Source organism: Trachurus japonicus, chromosome 2 (genome assembly GCF_045865225.1).
Source record: "Trachurus japonicus isolate A0001 chromosome 2, Traja_1.0".
Taxonomy (NCBI): domain Eukaryota; kingdom Metazoa; phylum Chordata; class Actinopteri; order Carangiformes; family Carangidae; genus Trachurus; species Trachurus japonicus.
In genome coordinates, this window is record NC_140908.1 from 1531716 (window position 1) to 1547083 (window position 15368).

Here is a 15368-nt window from a genome sequence, read left to right on the forward strand (position 1 = left end):
TCACCAGTAACAAAGGCGCTGCTAAAAAAGAAAGAAAAAAAAAGACGGCACTCCGCTCTCACGCCAGCTCACCTGCAGCCTGTCTGCAGCGCCACAGAGGAGCTGTCAGAGGAGCTGCTGCTGCTGGTCCTCTCTCTTTAGCCTGGTGTTTGGCTGCCCTTTGTATGAGTTTAAAAAAGTGAAGATCTAACGTCACCTGAGCACCGATCAGCTGATCCACAGCGCAGTGGATGTGGCTGCTCAGCTGGAGCGTGTGTGTGTTTAACGGCAAAAAAAAAACAGCGATCGTCCTCTCTCCTCAATAGAGGGTCGGGTTGCTGATGGGCACAAGCCTAGTCACAGACATTCAATAGAGCATTTAAATCAGATCAGTTAACGTTTGTAGGCGGTTAACAAGCGTCTTTTAGCGCCATGGTGTGCTGCAGCACTGTGTACGGCGCTGTGAGGGCGCGTATTGAGACGGAGGAAACTGAATAAAAAATCAATTTTTGAAGATTATGAATTGATTCAGAATCTTAGAGAATAAGAATCTCGATTCTTACATGAATCGATTTTTTCCCCCACCCCTACTGCTCTGGTAGGACAGTAAGGCATGATTAGTTCTTTCAGATAGGATGGAGCTTTCTCATTAAGAGCCTTATAAGTCAGTAGAAGGATTTTGAAGTCTATTCTAAATCCTACAGGAAGCCAGTGGAGAGAAGCTAAAGTGGGAGAGATGTGCTCTCTCTTCCTAACTCCTGTCAAAACCCTCGCTGCGGCATTCTGGACCAGCTGGAGACTCTTTAGAGAGTTTTTCAGACATCCTGACAGGAGAGAGTTACAGTAGTCCAGCCGAGAAGTGATAAATGGATGCAACGACACTACAACTTTATTGATCTGTAAAGAGTTGAACAGAATGATGGATGTTCTAAATGGAGGTCCAGTATTTCAGGCTTTGGAGCTAATTGATTGATCAGTGATTGGAGGATCCACCACTGTTGTCTGACATTCCTGGTTCCTTCAACATGTAGTGAAGTTGGTCAGTCAAAGTGGTTGTTAGTTGAGTTTCAGGCTGATTGATGTGACTGTGTTTTGCTCATTAGCAGCTGTTTAGTGACTTTTAGCAGCTCCACTCCCTGTATGTCAGTGTTGTGTGTCTCTGTTTCTGATACTGACGTCTTCATTCAATGTTTTCTTCTCTTCCAGTTTCTCTCACAGGTTTAAAGTCTCTGATGGAGTCAAGTTGTTTGTGAATCTGTTCTGTGCAGCAGCAGAGAGAGAAGATCAGACAGGAGAGAAGATACTGGAGATGTTAACATCAGTGTGCACATACACATCATTCTTCCTTGATGAGACATACATGGATGATGATGATAGAGAACATCAGAGTGATTTCCTGCTGGATCTTTTCTCCCATGTGAAGGACTCTGAGACTAAAACAGGTCTGAGAGTCCTTCCAGCATTACACTCAGTTCTCCAGTTATCTCCTTCAGTCTGGACCATAAACCTCTCAGAGAGAAAGACCTCCATCCTCCTGGAAGTGCTGAAACTCCAACCAGAGAAGAAACCAGTGAAGCTGACAGGCTGGTCAGGTGAAGAGAGTGAAGTGAGGAGTTTTCTGCAGTGTCTGCCTTATATCTCACAGCTCAGGTAAATGTACTGTACTAAACATGACTTGAGTTTCCATTAGACTCAGATAGATAGATAGACTCAGATCTGACCTTCAACAGCCATATCAAATCAGTCACCACATCAGCCTTTTATCAACTTAAGAACATATCCAGAATTAAGGGTTTCATGTCCCAAACTGATCAGGAGAAGGTGATTCATGCCTTCATCTCCAGCAGACTCGACTACTGTAACGGTCTTCTGACTGGACTCCCCCCAAAAAGTATCAAACAGCTGCAGCTCGAGTTTTAACCAGAACAAAGAGATCAGATCACATAACCCCAGTTCTTCAGACCTTACATTGGCTCCCAGTCAGCTGCAGAATAGATTTTAAAGTTCTGCTACTGGTTTACAAATCACTGAATGATTTAGGTCCAGAATACATGAATGACATGTTAGTGGAGTATAAACCCAGTAGAGCTCTGAGCAGGGCTGCCCCTGACCAAAATGGGGCCGTAAGCGAAAACATTTCTTCGGGCCCTACTATAATCGATTAAAATGCAAACCACAACCACTAATACTGGCAGTACTACTACTTCTATACTTATACTAATATAAAAAATAAAAAAAAACGATTGGTAATTGCTATCTATTATTACTATTATTGTCATTATTATCATCATTATTATTATTATATAGGCTGCAACTACAATCCTAATAAAACATACTAATTCAGTACCAAACAGACTGATATTTCAAAATGTAGCTACATTCAAATTTAGTTCCTTCTGTCAACTGAAGTATCAAATACACTCATTTCTATCAATATTTATCTCTAATATCTCCTCCAAAGCTGCCTGTCATAGATTAAATTCACCAACAGATGGCGACATTTTACATCCATTAAAATAACATTAGCCAAATCCTTGTGTGGTGATAAAATAGATTATAAACTTTATCCGAAAATACAACCAACAACTGATAAATTTACCACTGCCTTTCAACAGAGGTGAATGCATATGCAGACAAAGGTGTTAACAAGACATTTAATAAATGGTATGGGCCGCTGGAAAATGACTTTCATCTCCAGACCACAGTCCACATCTAGACTCTAGCTAAATGGACTGGAGGCTAGCATCTCTCCTCCTACCTCTTGAGTAGCAGCGGCAGCTGTGCTGAGCATGGAGGTTTAGTGCTTGCTTATGCCACAAAGTTTTACATTTTTACTAGTGCTGGGCCGTTAACAGCGTTAACGGACATTAACGACGTTAACGGCGCCGTTAATACGGCCCAGCACTAACTTCAACAAATACCCACCTTCAAGAGAAGCACGAGTTTCCTCTTGTTTTGTGATTGGTCAGATCGATTGCTGTCAATCATTGCAGTGACGGCGCGTGCGGTGTCAGATTACAAAATAAAAAAGGTCTCTTCTCTCTCTTCTCCTGCCTCGTGCTGACAGCTGATCTAGTAGCGCGCCCCATGGCTGTGCATATGCGCATCCTTTGTGCAAAACGGGGCCCCTATTGGATCGCGGGGCCCTACGCACTGTGCGTGTTCTGCGTGTAGGCAGGGGCGGCCCTGGCTCTGAGATCTACTGACTCGGGTCAGATAGTGGAGCTCAGAGTTCAAACCAGACATGGTGAAGCAGCATTTAGCTGTTATGCTGCACACAACTGGAACAAACTACCAGCAGAACTGAGATCAGCCCCAACTGTAAGCACTTTTAAATCAGGTTAAAAACATTTCTCTTTTCATGTGCTTATAGCTGAGCTCTTTTAAGAACTTAAAACTTTATCTATTCTCTTTTATTTTACATTTTTACTCTTGCTTTTAACTGTTTTTAGTGTTTGTTTTTATTCTGTTTTCATGCTTCTCTTTTTTATTTTTTATTTTATTTTTTTTAATGTTTTGTCTTTATGTAAAGCACATTGAGTTGCCTTGGTATGAAATGCGCTATATAAATAAAGATGCCTTGCCTAGTGGAGCTGTGTTCTTCATCTCCACCAGCTCACTGTTAGTTTGAAGGTGAAGTGTTGAACTGACCAGTCCACATGAACATCACATCATGCTGTGTAGTTTTACTGAGGGAACATTGTGACTCCAGCCACTACAGTGTAGTGATGACTACATTACCCAGAGTTCCTCAGGGCAGAAAGGAGACACAGCTCCAGAGTCCAGCTCCTCTCCTCTGAGCTGATACATGTTCACTTCACCAAGCTCCATGTTTGTTGTTCACATGAACAGTTGTGTTACTTTGAGCCTGTTTTCATCAGTCATCTAGCAGCTCAGTCCAAAGTAAACAGAGACTCAGCTACAGTCATGTGTCCAAGCAGCTGCAGTATCGTCAGTGTGCTGATGATTAGTAGATCAGTTCTCCCTCAGGACCACAGATCTGCCCTGACATTCCTGGTTCCTTCAACATGTAGTGAAATTGGTTTCATGTGACTGTGTTTTACTCATTAGCAGCTGTTTAGTGACTTTTAGCAGCTCCACTCCCTGTATGTCAGTGTTGTGTGTCTCTGTTTCTGATACTGACGTCTTCATTCAATGTTTTCTTCTCTTCCAGTTTCTGTCACAGGTTTGAAGTCTCTGATGGAGTCAAGTTGTTTGGGAATCTGTTCTGTGCAGCAGCAGAGAGAGAACATCAGACAGGAGAGAAGATACTGGAGATGTTAAGATCAGTGTGCAGATACAGATCATTCTTCCTTGATGAGACATACATGGAGAATTACAGCAGAGAACATCAGTGTGATTTCCTGCTGGATCTTTTCTCCCATGTGAAGGACTATGAGACTAAAACAGGTCTGAGAGTCCTTCCAGCATTACACTCAGTTCTCCAGTCAGCTCCTTCAGTCTGGACCATAAACCTCTCAGAGAGAAAGACCTCCATCCTCCTGGAAGTGCTGAAACTCCAACCAGAGAAGAAACCAGTGGAGCTGACAGACTGGTCAGGTGAAGAGAGTGAAGTGAGGAGTTTTCTGCAGTGTCTGCCTTATATCTCACAGCTCAGGTAAATGTTCTGTACTAAACATGACTTGAGTTTCCATTAGTGGAGCTGTGTTCTTCATCTCCACCAGCTCACTGTTAGTTTGAAGGTGAAGTGTTGAACTGACCAGTCCACATGAACATCACATCATGCTGTGTAGTTTTACTGAGGGAACATTGTGACTCCAGCCACTACAGTGTAGTGATGACTACATTACTTACTTTACTTTCTTTGTCATTGTCATAATAACACAGTTATATATAATGAGATATCGTTTAGAGCAGCTTAATACTGACGCAGAACTATCATAGAAAGTGCAAAAAAACGTCTGAAACGACGTGTAGACGGGAGGCTACGCATGGTCTGAAGCGTGCGTACCAGTACATTCATTCTCACCGCCCGTAGATTTATTTATTTATTTTTATTTGTTTATTTCGGGCATGTCAGTTAGTTAGATCAATCATCATCACACATCATCTTAGTTTAAAGACCCCCTAAACCAAAAATCCTCTTTTTAAAATGATTAACATGTCTATTTCTACTTCGCCATATCCTCCCGAGTTGTGAGTACGTCTGCTCGCATCCTTACCACGTACTCACGAATTGCAGATATGTCAGAGCGCATCCCAACCACAGCACTCCGAGTTGTGGCGTTGTCTGCCCTCACACTGGTCTGCTCAGCGGCGATCTTTCTCAGTTTCCGAAGTTGCATGAACATTCCACATCCCAAGGCGAGCATTCCATTTGTCACACCCGTGAATATGTACACATCCTCAACATCCTCCACATCCAGTGCAGCAAGGCACACGACTCTACAATTTTCCCATCCATCCAGGATGTAGCCGGCCAGGAAGGTCCCGTCCGGGCATGTAGGTTCACCAGAACCCGCACGCCTTGTTGAAAACACTCTGTCTGTCTGTCAGTGACCAGTTTAGCAACTTGGATTGGAGGATCCACCACTGTTGTCTGACATTCCTGGTTCCTTCAACATGTAGTGAAGTTGGTCAGTCAAAGTGGTTGTTAGTTGAGTTTCAGGCTGATTGATGTGACTGTGTTTTGCTCATTAGCAGCTGTTTAGTGACTTTTAGCAGCTCCACTCCCTGTATGTCAGTGTTGTGTGTCTCTGTTTCTGATACTGACGTCTTCATTCAATGTTTTCTTCTCTTCCAGTTTCTCTCCCTGGTTTAAAGTCTCTGGTGGAGTCAAGTTGTTTGTCAATCTGTTCTGTGCAGCAGCAGAGAGAGAACATCAGACAGGAGAGAAGATACTCAAGACGTTAACATCAGTGTGTGGATACAGATCATTCCCTCTGAGGGACAGAGACATGGATGATTATTTTAAGAGGAAATATCAGTGTAGTTTCCTGCTGGATCTTTTCTCCCATGTGAAGGACCATGAGACTAAAACAGGTCTGAGAGTCCTTCCAGCATTACACTCAGTTCTCCAGTCAGCTCCTTCAGTCTGGATCATAAACCTCTCAGAGAGAAAGACCTCCATCCTCCTGGAAGTGCTGAAACTCCAACCAGAGAAGAAACCAGTGAAGCTGACAGGCTGGTCAGATGAAGAGAGTGAAGTGAGGAGTTTTCTGCAGTGTCTGCCTTATATCTCACAGCTCAGGTAAATGTACTGTACTGTACAAATATGAAGATTTCTTCAACCCAGCTCACCCTTGGTGTCCTTAAAAACCTATTTTGTTCTTTACAAACTAACAGTGCAGTTGATGATTGATGACATTTCTCAGTTCAGTGACTATTTTACAATTTGTGGCCTTTTAGTATATAGTATACAGTGGGTAAGTATATAGATAGTAAGACATGTAGTTAAGGATGACATTGTAGTGCAGTGAGTCTGTTATTGTGCTGTAGATGTGTTGTCACAGTTGATCCGTTCTGTTGTGTTTCAGCTGTGATCCTGAGTTCTTCCAGAGAGTGTGTTCATCCATCTGTGTCCGGTCCAGAGAGGATGTGGAGCAGCTGGTCTCTCTGCTGCAGCTCCTGGACTTCACCCTGCTCTTCACAGGACAGTTAGACAGGAAGACCTGCAGGACTGTGAGGACGGTTCTGAGACGTTGTTCCTCTAAAATGGATCTCACCCTGACTCCCAGTAAAGTGTCTGTCAGAGGACTCTCCCTCCTCTTTAGATCCACCACACGACTGCACAGTCTGAGGTATGATCACTGTCTCTTGTTGCTATGACGCCATCTTGTCCTCTTTAATGTGTAGTTAGATGTGTTATTGATGTGACAGCTGCTCTGTCCTGTCTCTTGACTCTCAGGCTGTCCAATCACGTGGCCTTGCTGCTGTGTCGATGTGTAAGAAGGCGGAGCTTGGTCTGTCCGGTGTCTCTTGAGGAGCTGTCTCTTGTCTCTGAGAAAGTCCAGCTGTCAGAAAGAAAAGTGCAGCAGGTGGTCGGTGGCGTGGCGTCTCTGCTGAGACACTGGGACGTCAGACGTTTGGACCTGACTGAGTTCTGTGTCCCTGCTCGGTGTCTGGTTACACTGCTGCTTCACCACCGTCCTCTACCAGTCAAGTAAATGTCTTTCCTGAGCCTCACAGATTCACTCTAGTTACTGTGGTCACACACACACACTCAGTATTCACTCATTTTTTACAACTTTATTGATAATTTTTCCCATATCATAAGTTTAGAATATGGGCATTGAGAAGACTAGGACAGCAGTAAAAGAGAAAGAAGAAAGAAAAATAAATAAACGTATAAATAAAAACAAGGAGTCTGGCAAAAGGCAGGCTTTTGATATCAGTTATGAACTGTGACCAGGTTCTGTCATATTTATCCTCCAACCCATGTACTGTATACCTAATTTTTTCCAGCGCCAATCCCAACATCACCTCTCTAATCCAATGAACATGGGCAGGAGGGTTCTTCTCCTTCCAGTTGAGCAGTATCAGACAGCAGACATGTAATGATGCATAGACAATTGTGTTTTTGTGGAGACGGGACAACTATAGCTCATCACTACACAGAAGATAGCTATCAAAGGGTCAGGCTGCAGTGTTTTGCAAGGTATTACTGAGAGTGATTGGAAGATTGAAGACCAGAAAGCATGGAAAGATGGACATGACCAAAACATGTGTCCCAAAGAAACAGGAGAATATTGACATCTAGGACAGTTTGGTGCAACATTAGGGTATAATTTAGACAGTCTGTCATTAGAATAATGCAACCTGTGAACAATCTAAAACTGAATAAAACCATGTCTGAGACTGAGAGATGTGTGTTTACCATAGACTGTAAAAAGAATGGACGTAGCACCTGTGACGTCACCCATTGGTTTGGGGGAGTCTGTTTTGTACCTCTACTATGGGCATTTGAACTGCGCCATCTTGGATTTTAGAGGGAGTCTACTTTCCATATCTGGAGAGGTGCGGGGGTTAGCCGGCTGAGAACCCGCCCACTGAACTCGGAGCAACCAATTAACGGCCGGTAACTGTCTGCGAACCTCAACGTAACCATGCCCCCATTTTTGTACGAATTTGAAGCCCAAACAACACTAAAACGGTTGTGGTACAAACCCCAGTGTTCACTGAGGTGTAAACTATCGGTAGAGACCAATAAAATAAAATGTACCAGGCTGTAAATATGTTTTTTTAAGCTGTAAAGTCGGCTTTTTTTTAACATGGGGGTCAATTGCTCCCTTCTGGAGCCAGCCCCCAGATAAGAGGCCGCCGGAGAACTGTAGCTTTTTGAACGCGGAAGTGGTCTTCACTTGGAGAACCCACAACAACCCCCCCCTTGGTGTTTACACTATATGGTATTTTTCCAGATGTCTTCCGGTATTATTTCTCCAGCCTCTCCTTCCCATGCTGTCTTGATTTTGGCCCACATATGAGGGCAGCTACCCAGAATTAATGCATATATTTTTGATAGTGCTCTTTTATTGAGTGGATTTACATTAAGGACTAAATACAGTAGGTCTTTAGAGGGTGGAGATGGATACCCTGGGAAAAATTTAGAGGCAAAAACTCCAAAACGTAAGATATCTGAAGTAATGTGGCTTTGGTAAATTATGATCTTCACGTAGAAATTTAAATGATGCAAAGCATCTTCGGTGAAGAGGTCTTGAAAGTAGACCATGCCACCACTGTGCCAAACTGCAAAAGTGTATTCACTCATTTTATTTGTTGAACCTACAGACTGAGTACAGAGAGTCTCCAGCAGCTCCCGGCCTTCCTCCATGAAATCCAGGACCAGGACTTGACGTTGTCCACCTTGACTAAGACTGGTGGAGACCTGAGCTCCTTCTGTCTGGACTGGGATCTTCTTCACTATCTGCTGCAGCATTCACCAGCTCAGACCATCACTGTGGACCTGAGGAAACTTCACTTCTTACAGGAGAACTTCACTCAGCTGCTTCCCTTCCTGGACAGGATCATCATTAAACGGTGATCAGTGTATTGATGTTTGATTTGACCTCTGACCAGACACAGACAAACAGTTGATCCTCTGTGTCATGTCTGTTCTTGTTGTTGTTTCATCAGCTGTTTCTCTACATCTAAACCCTGTTGTGGTGTTTCAGGTCCACTCCCAGCTTCGTGTTGACCGCCATCAGACAGATCTATGAAACTCACTCCAGACAGAGTTTACTCAGTTTACTGAGAATACTTGATCATGTGATCAGCCTGACCTGCACAGAGCTGGACTCAGAGGACTGTGCTGCTCTGCTCTTCACCCTCAGACACAGTGACAGAGTTCAGCTGAACCTGATGTGGAGCTCCATACCAGCAGAGGAGACAGAGTCCATCCTCCTCTCTCTGGACAGAGTCTCTCAGCTCAGGTCAGACAAACAGACGAGCTCCATCCCATCATCAGCCTGTGGTATTTCCCTGTAGATGCATTAACACAGTGATGTATGTATCAGTGTTGACAGGAAGCTGCTGCTGAGGTTCCTCCACTGCTGTGTTGCCGGTGGCGACCAGCAGGAGGCAGCATCACGGCTGCTGAGAGCCACTCAGCACAGGTTGGATCTGTCCTGTTCCCTCTCAGTGGATCTGTCAGAGCAGGACCAGCCTGAGACTCTGTGTCTGACTGCTGAGGACTGCTGGACCGTCTCCTCCGTCCTGACACGCAGCAGCCAGGACGCTCAGCTGGACCTGAGAGACTGTGAGGTGGACGACAGCGGACTGGACCTGCTGTTTCCTGTCCTACACAAAGTCCGCCTCAGGTCAGAGAGCCCACGCTGAGCTGAACCAGAGAGGAAGCTGCTTCTCTTTCATGTTCATGCTCCATGACAGTCTGTCTCTGTTGTTGTGTTGCAGAGCCAGTAAAGCTGTCGTCCTCCGCCTGCTGTCCCTGGTTCCTGTGAGCTGTGAGAGGGACACGAGGAGACGGGCGGTGTCTCTGAGTGGAGCCCTGGGTGGAGAGCTGGACCTCAGTCACACGGATCTGGATCTGTGGGTCTGTGTAGCTCTGGCCATGATGCTGGACTGGTCTGAAGGACTGAAGGAGCTGGACCTCAGTCACTGTCGGCTCACTGACCAGCTGCTGCTCACACTCAACACACATCTGCACAAAGTCCAAGTCCTGGAGTGAGTGACACACTGTTCATGTGACAACACTGTGTGATGTAGTGTCAGCTTCAAATATATACAAATATTTACTAAATCAACATTAACAGGAGTTAACCTGAAATGAAAGATCCAGAAATATAAATTTAGTCCTGCATCCAAACATTATTGTAGTTTTTAGCATCCGAAGCTTCCTGTCAGTGTGTGATGTGGACAAATGTTTCTGGACATTTGAATATGAACTTAATGTCTCATTTGACTTTCCTGTCTATCTAAGAACTTAAATAGTTAGCATTTATTACCACATTAACATGTGGAGCAACACAGAGGACAGCTCTTAAAGCCCCAGTATGTAGGAATTCCCCCCATCTAGTGGTGCGGTTGCATATCATATTGCGTTCACGTGAACTCGGGCAGACGTCAGACAGACAACAGACGCTGCATGTACAGTAACAGGATAAACAAGCCTCTATGTAAACAAGTGGTCCACCAGCACGAGGCAAAACAATACAGGCGTGACAACATGTTGTCATGGTGATGTGGTATTGTTTTACCGTCGTTCTCTCGAGGAGTAAAATGACATCCGGTTGGTTTGCCGACGGCCGTCTGCCTGACTGCACCTGAATGCAACACCAGTGCCTCCGTCCTTCCTCACACTACACAGTGGTGACAGTTTTAACAGGCCGAGCCCACAGCTCCGCTCAGTTTCTATGGTTACCTACGGTCACGCTGACACTGAACAACATGGCAGCCATGGTTCGGTGCGCCCCCCCTTGTATATTTGTAACGACTTGTAACAACTCATTCTAAGGTGCGAGAAAGACATATTTGATTTTTGCTGATAAAAAGCCAAAGAAGTTACACACTGGGGCTTTAACAGTCCTGCTGGCAGGTTCTATTCTGATAATCCAGAAGAAAGTTTACTGATCAGTGTGAAGTGAAAAGTTTGTTCAACGTGTGTGTGTGTGTGTGTGTGTGTGTGTGTGTGTGTGTGTGTGTGTGTGTGTGTTCCAGTTTGAGTCACAACAACATCACTGATGCGTCTACAGTCCAGTTGCTGCAGCTGGTCTCCATTAACCCGTCCATGGAGTCTGTGCGGTGAGTTCACATCATTGAGTTTTTTCATTTTCATTTAAAGGTGTACAGAAATGGCCGTTTGTCCTGTTTGTCGCGCCGAGTTGTCACAAGCTGCAACACGAGTTTACCCGAGTAAGGAAAACGAATTTGATTGGTCGTTATCGAGCGGGCGGGATATTCAGTGTTCGGGGCGAGACCGAGCTCCGTGTGTGTGTGTGTCTCAGACGTCTGAATGATGGATTACGGATCCAATATCAGTGGCTGATGAATCGTGCGCAGGCTGACATATAATCCGTGCGCCTGCATTATCCAATGTGAAAAAAAAATACCACACTTTCATCCCGGATTTACTCAAAAATAGAATTTTGCACAAAGTTTGGCCTCCATCGTCTGATAGATGAGTTATCACACTAATGTTAGGACCCACAGTGGGCTCAAATTCAATTTTCTTTTCTGCACAGCTTTAAACTTTATTTTAACAGGGAGGTCCATTGAGACCAAGCTCTCCTTTTCAAGGACGCCCTGCAACAAACACAATTCAAAAAACAGATTACATCAATGCAACAAAGTGACCACAGAAATCCAAAATGCAAAATATAATAGAGAACCAGAAAGAGTTGCAGGAACAAGGCTGAATACTCGGGATCACGACACTGAGTAGAGCTTTGAAAGCCTCTATTGAAATGAGTTGAAGTTTCATTGAGTCCTGTAGTTTATTCCAGCAGTGTGGGGCATAGAAGGTGAAGGCGGTCTTTCCAAGATTGGTGTTTACATGAGGAATATTCAGACTGATATGGGACTGTGAGCGTGTATGGAGTCCAGTAAAGCAGAGATTTAAAAGTAAGGTTAAATACAATGGAAGCTTCCCAAGTAGGGCCTTATAGATAAATAAAAAACAGTGCTGTTCCCGGTGGGTGGCAAGAGAGGACCAGCCCCCTTTACTATATAGTTTAAGTGCAGTGGTGTGTAGAAAATGAATGCCCTGTACTGAAGTGTAGGACGCTATGAAAAATTGCATCTAGAGGTTTCAGTATTGAAAAAATTTGTATAAATAACATCACTCAGTTCTTCTTAGCTTAATTCTAGCTCCAAGTTTCTTAAGGTGTGTTCACACCGGACCTTTTATTTTTGCTTGTGTCGCTCCAAAAAAATCGTTCTGTCACTCAGCTGCAGTCGCTCATCACTTTGGAACAATTCAACAGATTGCTCTGATGACATCATTCAAGCGATTCCAGTGAATTTCACCTCGCTCGGAGTCGCTCTTTTCTTCAGTATTCAGTATTTCAGTATTTATTTCACACAACACACCCCGTTTGTATTGGTCCAGCACAGCTGACATTGTACCTGTTGCCGCTGTTTACCAGTTGTGGAAGTCCCAAACCGGCTTTGCTCTGCCGGACCGGCGGAGTTGTATTACGTTTCCATGATTTCAGTAGGCCAAGTTGTCATAGTTACGCATAGATTACGGCAGCCAATTAGCACTGAGCAACAAGCGACTGACAGCCAGAATATTCCATATTCCATCGGGCGTGACGCATCTCAGCAGCGTCCCAGGAGCGGCTCTCCGTGCCGCAGCGCTATCAATCCGTAGAAGTTCTATTTTTGCCGCGGCCGTTGTTAAATTGCGTCAAGCTCAACAGAGCAGATTGCACCAGACAGGAAGTCCGACACAGAATCAACAAAATAAACTTCCGCCCCCTTTAAAAAAAAAAACAAAATGCGCTAGTCAAATAGCCGATCACAGCTCATCATCAACATTATGTAATTCAGGGGCACGTAGTTCAACAGCCATTGATCAGAGGGTCTCGAGTGACGGCATCTAGGGATCTCCCATTAACAGCTGGCAAGGCAGCGCTGCGCTGCCACTAGGGTTGTGCCGATTGGCGATCCAATCGTCTATCGGCGATTGGAAGGACGATCGGCGATGTTTTGTTTTCTTGCCGATTTTACACACACACATACTCGCTACTTTTTTATTGATCTAATGCGCAATCTGTTTGTTTTGTTTTAATGAAGCCGCTTGGCTTGCTGCTTCCAACTATACTCTGTCAAATGACAGTGTTTCACCAATCAAATGCAGCCACTGGCGACGTCCAATCAGACGGAGCCAGGTAGTCATATGACCGCACACAACATCTCTGTGGTAAACAGGGTGGCCACTCTGCCTCAAATTTGAGGAAACACGTTTAGCTGGTGTTGTGGCTGTCTATGCTAGGCTGCCGACGCCAGCCCTGTATGTCACAGCCCGACGACGTGTTCACTGATATGCCACAAATAAATTACGTCCACCATGAATAGATTTTTCGGCTTTCGGCAACGCAATAGCGTCCCGTTCATTGATCATAGCGCTCTTTCTCCGTTATTAGCCCTCACACACACACACACACACACACACAGAGACAGCAGGACAAGGTAAAAGCGATACTCATACGCCGCCGCCCCCCCCCCCCCCCCCCCCCGGTCGAACGAACACGTGGAACGGCCGCCGCCGCCACCCCCCCCCCCCCCCCCCCCCGGACCCCGGCGATAGATAGGTCTATCGGCGATCTCCAGGGAGGGCGATTGGGACGATCTGAGAATGTCAAAATCGCCCAACACTAGGGCAGAGGACGGAGTAAACCCGCGGCGCTGACATTGCGCGACGCTGACGCTCCTGATGGAAATCCGGGGTTAGGCCATAACACCGGAAATATTGGTTGCAGGCGGTGGAGGGTGATGGATTCTCCACCAGGTAAATGTAAACATCGTAAAAATTCGAGCTTCGGCAGGGACCTGGAAACATAGATCCATCGGTGCCGATGCTCGTGACTATAACTTCTCCCTCACTTCTTCTTCCATCCTCACTCTTCAGATTCTTCTCAGTTTCTTGTGGGCACTGCTTGGCGCTATTTTTGTTTTATTTTTTTGAGTGAGTGTGAATTACTTAATATTTAATAACCCGCCCCAACTCGCCCGACCAATAAAGTGAACATTTCTTTTTTTTTTTTAAGTATATTTTTTGGCTTTTTGCCTTTATTTGATAGCACAGTATAGATAGACAGGAAAGGGGGAGGCAGAGAGGGAATGCAGGACAGGACCACCCAACGCGGGATCCGAACCAGGGCCGCCTGCAGCGAGGACCGTAGCCTCCACACGGGGCGGCCGCTTCACCCACTGCGCCATGCACCGCCCCATAAAGTGAACATTTCTTGACCCACCCCAATCCATCCGGCGGGTAACCCGCGGCGTTGCCTAGTAATGATGCAAGTACCACTGTTGAGAGCGCAAGCATATTATGGGATGTTGAAGGTTTGTAGCAAGCGAACTATGGCTTAATCAAAAAAAGAAAAAACACGGACAACTTACTTCAATTTAGATGCGTGTCATGTCATGTGCACTCACAACTGTAGCGCATTCGGTGCAACCCTCTTGTTGCATGTCCGACCTGCTTCCCCCTTCGGTGTCCAGTCTCGGGCTGTGTCTCTTCTGCTGTTTCACACGGATCGAGCTCAGTAGCTCGTAGCTATGTGGAAAGACGATAGCTGTGTCCCAATTCAGGGGCTGCAGCCTTACGACTGAAATACACTGGGAACGGCGAAACGTGTGTCGCGCGACACCCGCAGCAGCTCGCGCCCATTTAGTCAGTGGAAGCTCCTCCACCGGCCGTGTGAGCGACGCGCACTCCAGCGGCCGTCGCGCGGCGTCTCTCTTCTTTTTCGCGCTGGGTCTATTTTATTTCCTCGTCGCATGGCTACGCGGCCCTCCAACAGGTAGAAAACAGAGAACTGTGTATAAAACGAATATATTACATTTAAAAGTGATTAAAATAAATGTCTTATGTACCAGAGGCAAAGCCAGTAGCAGTGAAACATTATGGGGTTTCTTATGGGGAGCTTCCAGATTTCCTTCCTCCCACCAAAGGAAACGTAAGTAATTTTGGTCTTCTGCGCTCGATGTCGCACATTATCGCCACAGGACCTCTACGAAAACGACAAAGGACTCCGACCAAGTTGTTTGTCAACTCTGGACCGGTTAGCAGATGGTCGTTCGAGGAAGTCTCCTGAAACCTTGCAGAGCAGTCAAAGACGACGCGGATCTTTCCGGGCTTTTGCAGATGGTACACCCCGTGATGGGGAATGTACCATGCGGGAGTCTTGTTGATGTCTTCTTCAGGAACCCTTTCTGCATCTCCGCGAGCTATGATGTCATCCATG

At 45.5% G+C, this 15368-nt stretch overlaps 1 protein-coding gene across 1 annotated transcript in view; it reads left to right on the top strand.

The window, feature by feature from the left end:
• Nucleotides 1-15368, top strand: part of LOC146990491 (uncharacterized) — a 64870-nt gene that overhangs the window by 22566 nt on the left and 26936 nt on the right. Inside the window, exons 7-16 of the mRNA XM_085794750.1 lie at nucleotides 1186-1629; nucleotides 4154-4597; nucleotides 5744-6190; nucleotides 6477-6740; nucleotides 6848-7102; nucleotides 8728-8976; nucleotides 9111-9368; nucleotides 9453-9755; nucleotides 9850-10119; nucleotides 11113-11196. Coding sequence (XP_085650876.1) covers nucleotides 1186-1629; nucleotides 4154-4597; nucleotides 5744-6190; nucleotides 6477-6740; nucleotides 6848-7102; nucleotides 8728-8976; nucleotides 9111-9368; nucleotides 9453-9755; nucleotides 9850-10119; nucleotides 11113-11196 — 3018 coding nt within the window. The remainder of the gene's footprint in view (nucleotides 1-1185; nucleotides 1630-4153; nucleotides 4598-5743; nucleotides 6191-6476; nucleotides 6741-6847; nucleotides 7103-8727; nucleotides 8977-9110; nucleotides 9369-9452; nucleotides 9756-9849; nucleotides 10120-11112; nucleotides 11197-15368) is intronic.